We start from the raw sequence: 12,319 nt of genomic DNA, 5'->3' as shown, positions 1-12,319 counted from the left end.
AAAACGAAATAGTGGTCTAGGCAGAACTACTTATGTATTCGGTCAATGCGACTCGGATGGCTGTCAGGCTTACTTACAGGTGAGATGCTAACTAACCTAAATGCTGTTCCTGCTATCTATGGAGAAGGGTTTGTTTAGTATGGAGTAAAAAGTATGGAGTATATTTTCGTTGATGGAGATGTTCTGTATGTAGAGAAAATCAAATTAATGACAGCTAGCAACGAGGCAAAAACAAAAAAAGTAGTCGCGCCCGGGATCGAACCGGGAACCGTCTCGGTGTGAGCGAGAAATCATAACCATTAGACCACGCGACTGATTGATGATGACTGCTCATTTGTTACATTTATCAAATAAATCGTTCTCAACTCTATTAAATTCATATTTGTATCTAGGTTTTGACATCATGAATCATACCTACTACGTGAATCAAAAGGAAATTTTAGTTGAAAATTTGTGAATAAAGCCTTTGCATTCGCATAACAGTAGCGAAAACCCTAAATAAGGGAAAACCTTTACCAAGACTGAAAGAAAATAAGAGCAAATAAATCGAGGGTAGAGCCCATAGGCCACTTTGAGTCAGCACTGTGTACTCAGTCAACGCTTGTCGGTCAAGAGTCTCGACTTACAGCCTATTCACGTCCAACGCGGTGAGAATAGTGCACTCAAAGTTTTCGCTCTTCTATCAGCCCAGATCATCTACGCTATCCAAGTCCATAGCAGCCAGCAATATGTACTCAAGGTCATTCGCTCTTCAGTTAAGGGTCATCACTTACGGACTATTCACGTCCATCGTGGTCAGTACTATGTACTTAAAGTTATCGCTCTTTAGTAAAGGGTCATCACTTACATACTATTCACGGCCATCGTATTTAGCACTCTGTATATTCAAAGTCACCTCTCTGTTGTCAGAGGTCATCACTTACGACCTATTCACGTCCATCGCAGTTAGCACTATACTTATAGTTATCGCTCTTCAGTTAGGGGTCATCACTTACGGGCTATTTAGGTCCATCGCAGTTAGTAATTAATGCTTGATATCATCGCTCTTCAGTCTAGTGTCATCACTTACAATCTATTCAAGTCCATCGCAGTCAGCACTATATATAAAGTCATCGCTCTTTAGTCAAGGATCATCACTTACACACTACTCACGTTCACCTCAGTCAGTACTGTATATTCAAAGTCACCTCTCCATTGTCAGAGATCATCACTTACGGGCTATTCAAGTCCATCGCATTCAGTACTGGGTACTCAAATCTTTAGTGAAGGGCCATCACTCACATACTATTCACGGCCATCGCAATTAGCACTGTATATTTAAACTCACCGCTCTATTGTCGGAGGTCGTCACTTTCACACTATTCACGTCCATCGCAGTCAGCGCCTGAATGTAACTTGAAGTGTTCACTAAATGGACTATTCATACCTCTCTTTCAACTGCTTTATTGCCAGATGATTCATCCATAGATCCTGGTACCGCAAGTGCGACCAAGACAAAAGCCATTGCAAGAGACAGTACCTTCATATTGACACAGTTGTACTTGTAAAATATAGCTAGTGTCCTTGGACTGGTGATTCAGCAGAGTAGAATAATTTAAGCGATGATATTCGTACATATCTGGAGTGTCCATGATGGCTATTTATAATGGCATGAGTGTTACTCGCACCGCATTTACCCAAAGCGGGAGATTATCGAAGACTACTTGTGATACGCATTGTGTATAGACGTCTCCCGTCAGCTTCCTTGAACCGCTCGTTTTACTTTTACTTCTACTTTGTTATATCTTTTCCATATAATCAATCAATCGTGGTATCATTGAAGCAGGGTTGTTGCCGATCTCTCCTATTTAGTATTTGTTACATTCTACAAATCTCGAGAGAACTTAGTCAGAGTGACGTGATCATTGGGGTGGTGAGCGCGAAATCTGCATCTAGTCTTCACCCAGGTCACACAAGCATTATCTAGTAAAGTCGGTGAGATTGCCGGGTAATGTCGTGTCTAATGTCGGAAAGGTCATGGGCTTAATGCGGCATAATAAACTGCCCTGGTGTCTTAAACTATCAATCATATAAGAAGTGTATATCAATATAATTGGAAACAGTTTAGCCCTCAGACGCAAGCGCTTTGTTTCTCGGCTCGTATCTGATAAAACTATACTCTCTACTTAGATGAGTGGTAAATTAACATCGCTAGATTCAGGTAAGCTCCGTATTTGCTAGAAACAGAGCATATGTGCCTGAGGGGTAAACTGTTTTCGAATTCCACTGTATCTTCAAATTGAGAATCGTACTCTAAGACCCTCTAAAAATTATATAAATCAAATAATGCTAAGACGCTAGAATTATTTGACTTTCATAGCACAAACTGATTCCGTGCGAGGCTTTACTTCCGTCGGGCATGCATATTGCCCTATAACGGAAAACCCATAATCCGGCTGACTGTATGGACTTCTGTCGATGCAATTACGACACCGGTCATGGTGCTTATGGTAAAGTACTAGATCGAAATTAGTACAGGAATATCAATAGTCCGATGAGACTTCCAATAAAGACTTGCTTGCCTTGGGGTTGTGGCTGGAGAATCAATGAAAGAGTGGAAGTGGTCGCACCAATTTCGGGACGTACTATCCTGGAATTCTAAAATCATGGGTTTCCTTTCCTAGGGTTGCTCCTCTTCTCAGTAATATAACAATGTCTTAAGAAAATATTAATAATCAAGTCGCGTGGTCTAATGGTTATGATTTCTCGCTCACACCGAGACGGTTCCCGGTTCGATCCCGGGCGCGACTACTTTTTGTTCTTGTCTACTCCGTAGCTTCCAATTTGACTTTTTTTGATCTTTGTATAAAAGGGATGACTGGTAGATTCCCCCGCTCCGCTTCTATTAATGCAGACTGTAGAAGATCCTTGCTCTCCACCAAAAGTAGTGTCTTGCTGATGTGCACCTTTGGCCGCCGCCAGAATGCACCAAATGGATGCTCATGCTATATCAGAAAGCCTCACATGAAGGCCCCCGGGAGCTTTGGATTGAGAGTGATTCTGAATTTCAGATTGATTTAGTAGAATACCGGACAAGGTTGATTGTGCACTTTACATTGACGCTTACGATTGCATCGGGAACCTACCTAAAAGGATTTCCCAGATTAGGGTAGAAAATGCTAGCGGTGCGCATACCTAGGAACTGGACCCTGGCGAATTTTTGCAGAGCGGTATCAAAGCTCTTAGTATCACTAAGGATGTTGTTTCTATGCCTGTTGGCCGAGCAAGTTTTGATTGCTATGTTGGCCTACAGCACGGATATATATACTGTCACTGTCCACTCCATGGATTATATCGCCATGGCTACTACGACTAGGAATGGTGCCAGTACTACAAATCATGGGACCGATGGCACGGAGACAAGGAGTAGCGTCATGGCAACCACTGCCGGTGGTATATGGTACAGCGACGGGGGTGAGGTCGGTCTTTGGTCGCAAGCATCTTAGGATCGTCGGTCTGATAGATATATCAGGTCTGGTATTGACTTAGTAATTAAGCTACGTTGGTGCATGGGATAATTTTGATGCGAATTTCGATTCTTTGGATTTTAAACAGGAGGTCATAGTTATATATGTACGAGGAAATCGCTGCCTCCATCTAGCTTCGGCGGAAACAAATACTAGTTGTAGTGAGTATTTGGTAATCTACCTTTGAAAATCGACCATTAGAAGAGGCAAAAGATGATTTAAAGCCAATCAAAAGTTTGCCTAGTAAGGTAGACAGTTCGCTGTCAATACGTCACGATGTGATGACTAGGGTTTTGGTCAAAAAGGGAGGTCACCTAGGTAAACCAGCGTCCAGGGTAGCGCTGTGGTGTATTATTTAATTGTTGATATAAACAAGCCTTTCATGTTATCTTTTTGAGGTTCTCAATCCCAATCTTATTTCTGCAATCGGCATGGATGAACAGTTGACTGGCAACGCCCATCAATAGGTCATCCACTCAATAGGCCGCTAAAAAAGCTCACCAAAAAGCTCCTCACAATTGATTTTCACGTCCTAGACCCCACACATGTGTTTCTCCCTTCCCGTCCGTCTCTTTGATCTAGCCCATGTATGTTATTGGCACCCAATCTTATTCACACCCATATCCGGCATCAACCACCACCCGCTCAATAACACCAAATGGGTCCCATGTTCCACACCATGCTCCACAAGAAAAAGATAAAAAGGAAACATGGATTCCATGTGGAATTTGTTCTGCATCTGTATCCTGAGTTTTCCCGGTCTCGTTTCCAGAGAGTATCGTTTATCTACCGAAAGAGCGAGCAAAAAGCCTCATAGTTGTGCAGATCGCGGCGAAGTTCAATCATGAATATCTCGGCATTCCTTTATTTCTTCAATTTGCTATGGGCTACTCCCAGCGTTGTCTTCTCACGAGGACTTGAAAAAAATACTCAATTCAAAGTGGATTCCTTGCCAGGCATTGCCTCGTTGCCGGCTAGTTGGGCTGGTCGCCTCCAAGTTCCAGGAGCCGAGAGCGGGAATGAGATTTTCTTCTGGCTGTTTGGATCAGAGACGCTGACATATGATGAAAATTTGATCAGTACGTATGAATTGGGGAAAGGGACAGGATGTGGTTTACTAACGCTGTATAGTTTGGTTCAATGGCGGTCCTGGCTGTTCATCCTTGATAGGGCTGGCGACAGGCAATGGTCCCTTTTCGTTTAACGGCAACTCGACCAACCTCGTTCGCAATCCACACTCCTGGACGCACCTGGGCAACGTGCTGTATGTTGACCAGCCTGTCGGTACCGGCTTCTCAACGGCCAGCAATCCTTACCCTGTTAAGGACAACGGCCAGGTAACAACCGACTTTGCTGCCTGGTTGATCGATTTCTTCGAAAAGTTCCCTCATCTACGATCAAAGAAGATTCATCTTATGGGTGAATCGTATGCTGGAATTTATATACCATACTTTGCGTCCCAGCTTCTCAAAAGCAACAGCTCTGTGCCGTTCGACATCCGTTCAATGTCCCTGGGTGATGGCTCGTGGGGAAATGGGGCAGCCATGTCCTCCGTCGCCACGGGCCAGTACCTCAGGTCACAATCATCCCTCCTTCGAATCCCCGAGGACGTTCTCTCCGTCTTCTCCGAAGCAGATGAAACTTGTGGCTTCAATGGCGTACTAGCAAAGTCCGCCATCTACCCTCCCCAGGGAAAGATTGAGATCCCGGGAAACCCAGAATACTTCAACCTGAAACGTCAACGTCGGGACTTGACCAACGCCCTCAATGCTACGTGCGACATAGGACCTACGACTCCAGAAGAAATTCGTACCTCAATCTTCAATTCAACCTGTTATGGTCCTTGCGCTACCTTCTCCACAGCCATGGATCATATGACCACCATATCCACCACGAGCACAACTCGCGGTTGTTACGATGTCTACGACATCTCTCATGATTGCAGTTCCATCTCCGCACTGCCATTACTGGCAGAGTACTTCAGCCGTTCAGATGTGCAGGCTGCCCTGCATGTCCAGGACAGTGGACCTTATAGCGCCTGCAACTCAACCATCTTGGAAACTCTTCTTGCAGTAAGTTCCCCCGTGCCACCAGAATACTCCATTCTGCCATCACTGGTTACTGAATACAACATCTCGCTACATCTCTACTCCGGTGAGTGGGATATGCTGATCAACCACTTCGGCGCGGAGCTGTCGCTGCAGAATATGACGTGGCGTGGTGCGCAGGGGTTTGCAAAGAAACCCAATCAGTTATTCTATGCTGATAATGCAGCTCCAACTAAGACCAAGGTGTTGAAGTCCAAACCTGCTACCACTCTCGCGACTGCGACTGCTACGGCTTCTGCTGCAGGTACATGGGGTGAGGAGCGTGGTGTCTCGTATCATCTCTTCCGCGGGGCTGGTCATAGCGTGTTTGTGAATAAGCCGCGCGAGATGTTTTCGTTTGTGCGAGATGTGGTCGTTGCTCGGAGGGCTGGTTGAGAGACAAGGCGGAGAATTGGCTAGGGTTGTTCATATTTTGTAGGCATTCGGTTACAATTTCTTTCTTGGGTTAGTCCCAATCTATATCGAATATAATCAAGAAGTTAGCATTTGATTTTCTTGTGTCAGGCTTGTTTTGTGATTGTAGCCATGTGGCAGGCTTTCGGACGATGTCGACAAAGTTATTGCATCACTTAGGAGATCCACCAAAAGCAAGGTGATCAATGATTCAGCGAAGGATTTCGTCATGCCTGTTTTCTCCTAAAGAAGGACCGCTTCCGGTGGGAAATAAAGAGCAGATATTCAAACTTACTGCGTGCGCGTTGTTGAATAGGGTATATACTCGAATTTCTAGTTTTTGATTTTTGGAGATTCGTAGACATGATTCTAATAGATCCTACTGCTCGTGCATTTCAATCTGCTTTATATCTAAGCTAGAAAAGCAAAAAAAATCTTTTATTAGATGTGAGCGGACTTGATATTCATCGTGAGTCCTACACGACCCCGATCTCCGCATATCCACAGTATGAGCATAGTATTATGAAAAAATATGATACGAACTGTATATTTCTTGTGTAATGTTAAGTCTAGATTACTCGGGGATTAGTCGGTCTTTGTAGATGAGGGGTCATTATGAGCCAACATGACTCATGATGCATCAAGATGAGTGGGTAGGCATGCATCTTGATCTTGGGGCTGTTTTTATACATCCTTCTTACGAGATATTAATTCAATGAGTACTAGGCGCAGAGTATATTTGAGAGACTCTTCCAAGGACCGGTAACCCAGGCGAGAAAACTACATAGATGTAGAGATTTACAAACAACCTCTGTGGATTGCAAAAAACAGTTTATTTCGTGTGATGCCTAGTTGACCCTTGAACTCGGCAAAGATCATATCATATCACATACCAGCCCGAACTGCCAGACACGAATGAGATGGTGTTTCAGCTCCGAGTTCACCAAAGAACATCCAATAACATGCATGATAGATTCCGTGATACCCGAATATTGCGAAATAGATCAACCCGCTAATTCATAAAAAGTAAAAACAATACAAATAAAGCATCGAACTGCCTGGACAAGGAGGTGGTATCACAAAGACACACCTCGCTTGAGCAACGTCGATGGCGACACGAGATACTGTTCATAGTCATAATCATAAGATGCAACATGAGCATGTGAGTAGATCATGACACATAGAGAAACATATTCTCTTAAAGAGGACAAAGTAATTCAATTCAGAGTCGCCTAGCGACGGAAGAAAGGTGCTTGATTCGACGAAAGGAGCGCGTCAGCACGCTGGAACACATCTCCCTCAAAGAACTTGTCACTGTATGCACTCGCCGGCGTGGACGGTACTGTGGCCTGCGCAGCAGGACCGAGCGCCGCACTCAGTGGGGTGGCAGGGACGGTGATGGATTGTGGGGGCATCATCATGTTATGTTGGAAAGAGGGGTTGGTGATGGCGGATGTAGAGGCAGATGTTTGGTGCTGCAAGTACGGGGGCTGCAGTGGAGGTCCGTATAAGACGTTGGGATGGGGGTGACGGTCTGGATCTGCGAGGTACGCCCAAGGGGATACTTCGATTAAACGGCCCGCTTCTCGGCTTGCCTTTTGGACTGGCCGGAGGAGGATGATGATGTCAGAGGGAAGAAGCTGCATGCTTCTCACCTCGCGCATTTCGTTCACCAAATCGACGAATGATTGCATGAACGATTTGCATAGTTGCCAGAATTCGCGTTGGTTGCGGAGTCCACCGCCTGGTTCTTTGATTTTCATGGTGGAGAGTCGCTGCCCCAAAGCATCCGATACCTCTTGGCAGACTTGAGCTCGGCGGATGAGGTTGTTCCAAAGCAGCTGAAGCCCCTCCGAGTCGCGGGATTGCTGAGCTACTTCCAGACATCTGATGAACTGGCGACGGGCGAGCGGGAGTGCCCCATGTGCAGCGGTATGTGTAGAATTGAGCTGGTGGAAGATTCTTTCGAAGATTCGCTCCTCTTCGTTCTCATCCAGCCCAGTCAACGTGTTTACCCGAGGAGCCCCAGAGACGGGCATAGGAGGGAAACTTTCGCCCGAGCGAGGGGTTGCTAACGCGTGGGGCACAGATACGTTGGTCAAGTTTGACCTGCTGCTAGAGCGACTACGGGAATACGGCGTGGAGAAGCCGGGGGAGCTGCTACCAGTCTGGCTGGATGCCGTCATGGTCATAGGGTATTGAGGATGCCGGATTGTCGTGTCACTTCGCATCCGTCGTGTCGGTGGAACAGGTTCCCTTGTAGGGGTGACCAGCGGCAGTTGGGATCCATCTGGGATCGAGGGCAATGGGTTGGCTGGGCCAACGAGGCGCTTTGTAGCAGATAAGCGTTTGCTGGAAAATTGAAGTGGTGCTCTGAGAATAAGGCAGGCATTGCGTAGCTCCACTAGGCTGCCATAAATCATCATCATCAACGAGCGCACATAGCGTGGATCGCCGTTAGAGACTATTTTGGCAGCGCTATTGCGCAGTTGCGTGCCGACGTGAATATATGCCGCTATGCATGTCTCGCATTCACGTTTAACTGTCTCTATGACCGAATGGGTCGAATCTGGGTCATTGAATAAAGAGGATGCAGCTTTCTCAAGGACATCATTCAGTTGATCCACATGCGAGGAAGCATTGTAAAAGACGAGCTCAAGACTGTGACGTCTTGTGTCATCATGCTTGATCACGTTGATCAAAGTATCAATATGCGAATGAACTTGGAACAATGCAAATAAAACTCCTTTCGCACTTTTGATTATTGGGTCATCAGATCCACGCTCGCCTTTGTGTTCAGGGAGACTAGACATCCGATTGACCCATCCCTCTCGGGGGCGTCGACGCTCTCTTGGGCTGCTGGGACTCTGAGGAGTACTGTCATTTGTGGCCATTGGCGCAGGAGGTTGACGCGCTCGTAGCACAGAGCCGTGACTGAGACCCCGCAAATGGCTGTTTCGATACGGGCGTGTTTCATCCAACGTGCCTAAATCAGTGTTTTTGCGAGTTATCAGCCCCATCCTCTTGCTACGCGCAGCAGATGATCCTTGAATGATGCCCTCGCTGTTGCTTCGATTGCGCTCATTGACGCTGTGGGGTGCAATGGGGGGCCTTTGTAGACCGGGCATATGATAAGTAGCGCCTTGTTGCCCGGAGGCCATCCGGAAATGTGATTTGGCGGGGATTGGAGGCGCTCGCGATATTGATGGGGACCGGGATGAGGCTGCTGAGCCATCGCCAGTGCTGGGTATTACTGGAAACCGGCCACTCAGGTTTCTCTTTGAAGGTCCCGGTGTTGGGATCGGCTTGGCCTCGAAACTACCATCGCTGTGTGGAATATCAGTTTACGTTTATCCTCAAACCTCCTAGCGAACATACCTTGCATCGGTGTACACCTCTGGTTCGGGCGTAGTCACGGACTGCCTAGACTTCATGAAGAATCTCTTGAGTTTGGTAGTGGCTGCAACTTCTTTCTCATTATCGGTCAACCCCGATGGTGTCATTTCGTTTTCGGTTTCTTCCAAAATGTCACGAAGTGGCTGTCGAAGAGGATTGCCAGCACATTTGAATATTTGTAGCTTGTGCATTTCAGCAAGGCCAATTGGAAGGTCGTTCAGACGATTCTGCATCACCGACAGAACCCGCAACGACTTCAATTTGCTAATCTCATTTGGCAATTCTTTGATCTTATTTCGGCTCAGATCCAGAATTTCGAGCAATGGTAATTTGTAAACCTAGCAGGGTCAGTGATGAAAGCACTAAGATGTATCGTCATACATACTCCTTTTGGAAATTCACGGAAATTGTTCGCTCTGATGTTGAGATAACGTAAATGCGAGCATTCCGCGAATCGATAGGGAATATGGAAAAGTTGATTGTTGGATAGGGATAATCTTCGTCATGGTTAGTATAGCTCGGAGCTGTGCTGCTGTGGATTAAGATCACAGCGCAGGGTTCGGACGAAACAGTCCAAAAACGGATACCGACTAACCGTTCAACCTCATCTTTGATCAAGTCCACGACTGGCTCGGGTATGCGAGCAATGTTCGAATGACCAAGATCAATAGTCAATTTCGGCTTGACCACGTCTGTGACAGCTTCACTGCCTGCCAAAGAACGCTTGGTATCTTGTATTCCACTCTCAACAGCGTTTCGTGCTAGCTCGATGGTTTCTTCGGGAGTGAGCATCTTTGGTCCGGCCGTTTGCTTGCTAACATTCGCTGGAGCATCCCCTAAAGCAGTGCCTGGCCTGCTTTCTTCCTCCTCTGGGTATAGAGAGTCATCTTGTTGCGAATTCTGCGACAGTGCCTGGAAGCTGCTTGATTCGGGCGTTCCAATTTCTACTTCTTCTTCATCTGTCTCGCCGCGATACAAGCGCGGCCCGCGCACTGTGTCCTCCGGTCGAGTCATCGCAGATGTCATGATGGACAAAGGCCAAAAGGTCGATCAAGGAAGCCCAAGTCCGCAATTGCGTGCAACAACTGATACGCTGCCAATACTGACAAATTGTATCGATACAGCTACCATTACCATATGAACGCACTTCTGACACTTGCGCAAAGCATTGTTGGTTGGCCTGATGTTATGTCGGAGGGGCGATCTCGACGTCCGGGGACTAACAACGGAGTTCGAGGCGGCCTCTCGATGGGGTTGGGGGTGGAGGACGAAATTCGGAGTCGCTTAACAATAAATCGGCCAAAATAGGGCTGTAAGACTCGGAGGAGACTTCTTGGAAGAAGGCTAGGGGAAACGCGGTGCAATGATGCTCACGGATGTCAATCGCGGATACGATAAAGAGATTGGCGATGGGAATCAAGCCGAGGAATGCCGTTATCGATGGATCAAGGGCAAGTTCGCAAGGCTGAATACTTGTTCAATATGTAATTCGTGAAGGGCGAGGCTTAGGATTCTTCGAAAGGAAATCGGCACATTGAAGTTGGCGAGGCTGGAAATCCTCTGATTGGATGAAACACGTCCAACTTCCTGCGGCTCCGCGACTTGGCGATTTGTTGTCGCCCTTACTTCGTCGTATGTTGTTATTTGTTGTCTTTAGGTAAGTAACAATATAAATTCGTCTTGTTTTTAATGATAAGAACATACTGGAGAAGACAAAATAAGAAAGAATGCATGTGCTGTCGCGTAAATAGAGCTAGGGAGGTAAACCATCCAGTAGAATGGTTCAAATAATATACATAGATCAACATGAAAGACTGGGAGATCAAAGCCTCCCATTGAAAAACGATAGATGTCGTAACATCAAAGCTTGATCCTAACCCATTCCAGTGGCGGATACTCCTACTTCGTCTCCTCTTGGGCTTCCTCGTTCTCACCCTCGAGCTCAGATGGTTCCACTGTGTCATCTCCCAGCTCTGGAGCACCCACAAGAGCTGCCTTCCGCTGATCTTGAACTTGTGATGTTTCACGGGCCCAAGCAACCCATTTGTTGTATTGTTGATCTTCCAACTTCATACCAATATCCAAGTATGAAGGTCCAAACTCTGCGCCATATGCCGAGGCTTCTTCCGCGGCGACCCGACGCTGAATGTCCTCTTGCAATCGAACTCGGTAGAACTCTCGACGAGCAATATCGTAGGCGTTACTCTTGGTCATGTCTGGGACGTTGTTCAAAAGCCATAGCTGTCGCTGGACAACACTAGAGTAAAAAAGGCCATATGGTTAGCATTGGAAATCACAGCGGGAAATCAACGAAAATTCCAGGAACACAAGGGTCAAGAACTCACTTTTCACCATCTAACCGCTTTCCTGGCTGTTGAAGGCGGCTCCAATCGTAGTGTTCAAAGTCCTTGCCAGAACTCTCAAGAAGCACACGGGGTCGGGCAAGTTCCCAGGGGTGATCGCGGAAGAACTCGGTACGCAATTGGTCTTCTTCATATTTAAGCTCGACGGGCTGGAAAATTCGGCTGGCCTTCTTTGGTTTTCTGCGCTTCTCTTGGACTTGGAAGACGACCTGCGGCTTCGAGGATCCTTCGACGGTCTTCATCCGCTGGTGAACAAGCTGGTGCTGAGGAGCACGGGTACGAATGATTGTTTCAGCAGGAGGAATTTCGCCGATCACGTCGACCCATTGTGGCAGTTTGCTGGTCTTTCCACTGGCGAATTGTGAGATGGCTGTCTGTCGCACCCGAAGGGCAGTGAAATTCAATTTGCCCATGGTAGTCGAACACAGCCAGTGGCTAGCAAAGGCAACCCAGAGGAGAATAATTCAGACGCGACTGAGGGATTACGTAGAGACAATGGGAACAAAGCGCTGCAGGGACGAAGTTGGTTGATGCGGGAGCGAAAAAGATGGGA

The 12,319-nt window shown here is 46.8% G+C and overlaps 3 protein-coding genes across 3 annotated transcripts; 1 reads left to right on the top strand and 2 right to left on the bottom strand.

Annotated features, from left to right (window-relative positions):
* Positions 1 to 4,350: 4,350 nt before the first annotated feature.
* cp9 (putative serine carboxypeptidase) lies at positions 4,351 to 5,989 on the top strand (the record flags this gene model as incomplete). The annotated part of the gene is made up of 2 exons (XM_057236032.1): positions 4,351 to 4,585; positions 4,638 to 5,989. 2 exons carry the CDS (start codon positions 4,351 to 4,353, stop codon positions 5,987 to 5,989), a joined length of 1,587 nt encoding a protein of 528 aa, XP_057102835.1.
* Positions 5,990 to 7,239: 1,250 nt separating this feature from the next.
* On the bottom strand, positions 7,240 to 10,429 carry N7529_000500 (uncharacterized protein; the record flags this gene model as incomplete). The annotated part of the gene is made up of 4 exons (XM_057236031.1): positions 7,240 to 9,334; positions 9,386 to 9,741; positions 9,785 to 9,935; positions 9,999 to 10,429. The coding sequence occupies 4 exons, from the start codon at positions 10,427 to 10,429 to the stop codon at positions 7,240 to 7,242; spliced, it is 3,033 nt and encodes a 1,010-aa protein (XP_057102834.1).
* Positions 10,430 to 11,302: 873 nt separating this feature from the next.
* On the bottom strand, positions 11,303 to 12,179 carry rsm25 (mitochondrial 37S ribosomal protein mS23; the record flags this gene model as incomplete). The annotated part of the gene is made up of 2 exons (XM_057236030.1): positions 11,303 to 11,660; positions 11,749 to 12,179. 2 exons carry the CDS (start codon positions 12,177 to 12,179, stop codon positions 11,303 to 11,305), a joined length of 789 nt encoding a protein of 262 aa, XP_057102833.1.
* Positions 12,180 to 12,319: the final 140 nt, after the last annotated feature.

The sequence above is a fragment of the Penicillium soppii genome (genome assembly GCF_028829465.1).
Source record: "Penicillium soppii strain IBT 18220 chromosome Unknown utg000001l, whole genome shotgun sequence".
NCBI lineage: Eukaryota > Fungi > Ascomycota > Eurotiomycetes > Eurotiales > Aspergillaceae > Penicillium > Penicillium soppii.
The sequence above is the reverse complement of the archived record's forward strand: the minus strand, read 5'-3'. Positions and strand labels throughout refer to the sequence as shown.